The sequence below is a fragment of the Rhincodon typus genome, unplaced genomic scaffold (assembly GCF_021869965.1).
Source record: "Rhincodon typus isolate 14 unplaced genomic scaffold, sRhiTyp1.1 hic_rhity00011314, whole genome shotgun sequence".
Classification (NCBI taxonomy): Eukaryota; Metazoa; Chordata; class Chondrichthyes; order Orectolobiformes; family Rhincodontidae; genus Rhincodon; species Rhincodon typus.
In genome coordinates, this window is record NW_025976952.1 from 500 (window position 1) to 981 (window position 482).

Genomic DNA, 482 nt, shown 5'->3' on the forward strand with positions numbered 1-482 from the left:
AAAGAGGGAGAGAGCGAAGAAAGAGGGAGAGAGCGAAGAAAGAGAGAATTTAGAGAGAGCGAAGAAAGAGAGAATTTAGAGAGAGAGACGAAAGCGAGAATTTAGAGAGAGAGACGAAAGCGAGCGAGCCAGAGACGAAAGCGAGCGAGCCAGAGACGAAAGCGAGCCAGGAAAAAGAGAGAGAGACAGAAGAAAGCAAGAGAGAAGAAAGAGAGAGGGAGGAGAGAGAGAGAGAAGAAAAAGAGAGAGAGAGACAGACAGACAGAGAGAGAGACAGAGAGAGACAGACAGACAGAGAGAGAGACAGAGAGAGAGACAGGAGAAAGAGAGAGAGGGACAGGAGAAAGCAAGAGAGAGAGAGACAGGAGAAAGAGAGAGAGAGAAGAAAGAGAGAGAGAGGAAGCAAGAGAGAGAGAGAAGAAAGAGAGAGGGAGGAGAGAGAGAGAGAAGAAAGAGAGAGGGAGGAGAGAGAGAGAGAAGAA

General features: G+C 47.9%; 1 protein-coding gene across 1 annotated transcript in view; it reads left to right on the plus strand.

Annotated features, from left to right (window-relative positions):
* Window positions 1–482, plus strand: part of LOC125482501 (RNA-binding protein 25-like) — a gene marked incomplete at both ends in the record, with an annotated part of 1,560 nt that overhangs the window by 379 nt on the left and 699 nt on the right. The window contains one exon of the mRNA XM_048594585.1: window positions 54–251. Within this exon, the coding sequence (XP_048450542.1) occupies window positions 54–251 (198 nt within the window). The remainder of the gene's footprint in view (window positions 1–53; window positions 252–482) is intronic.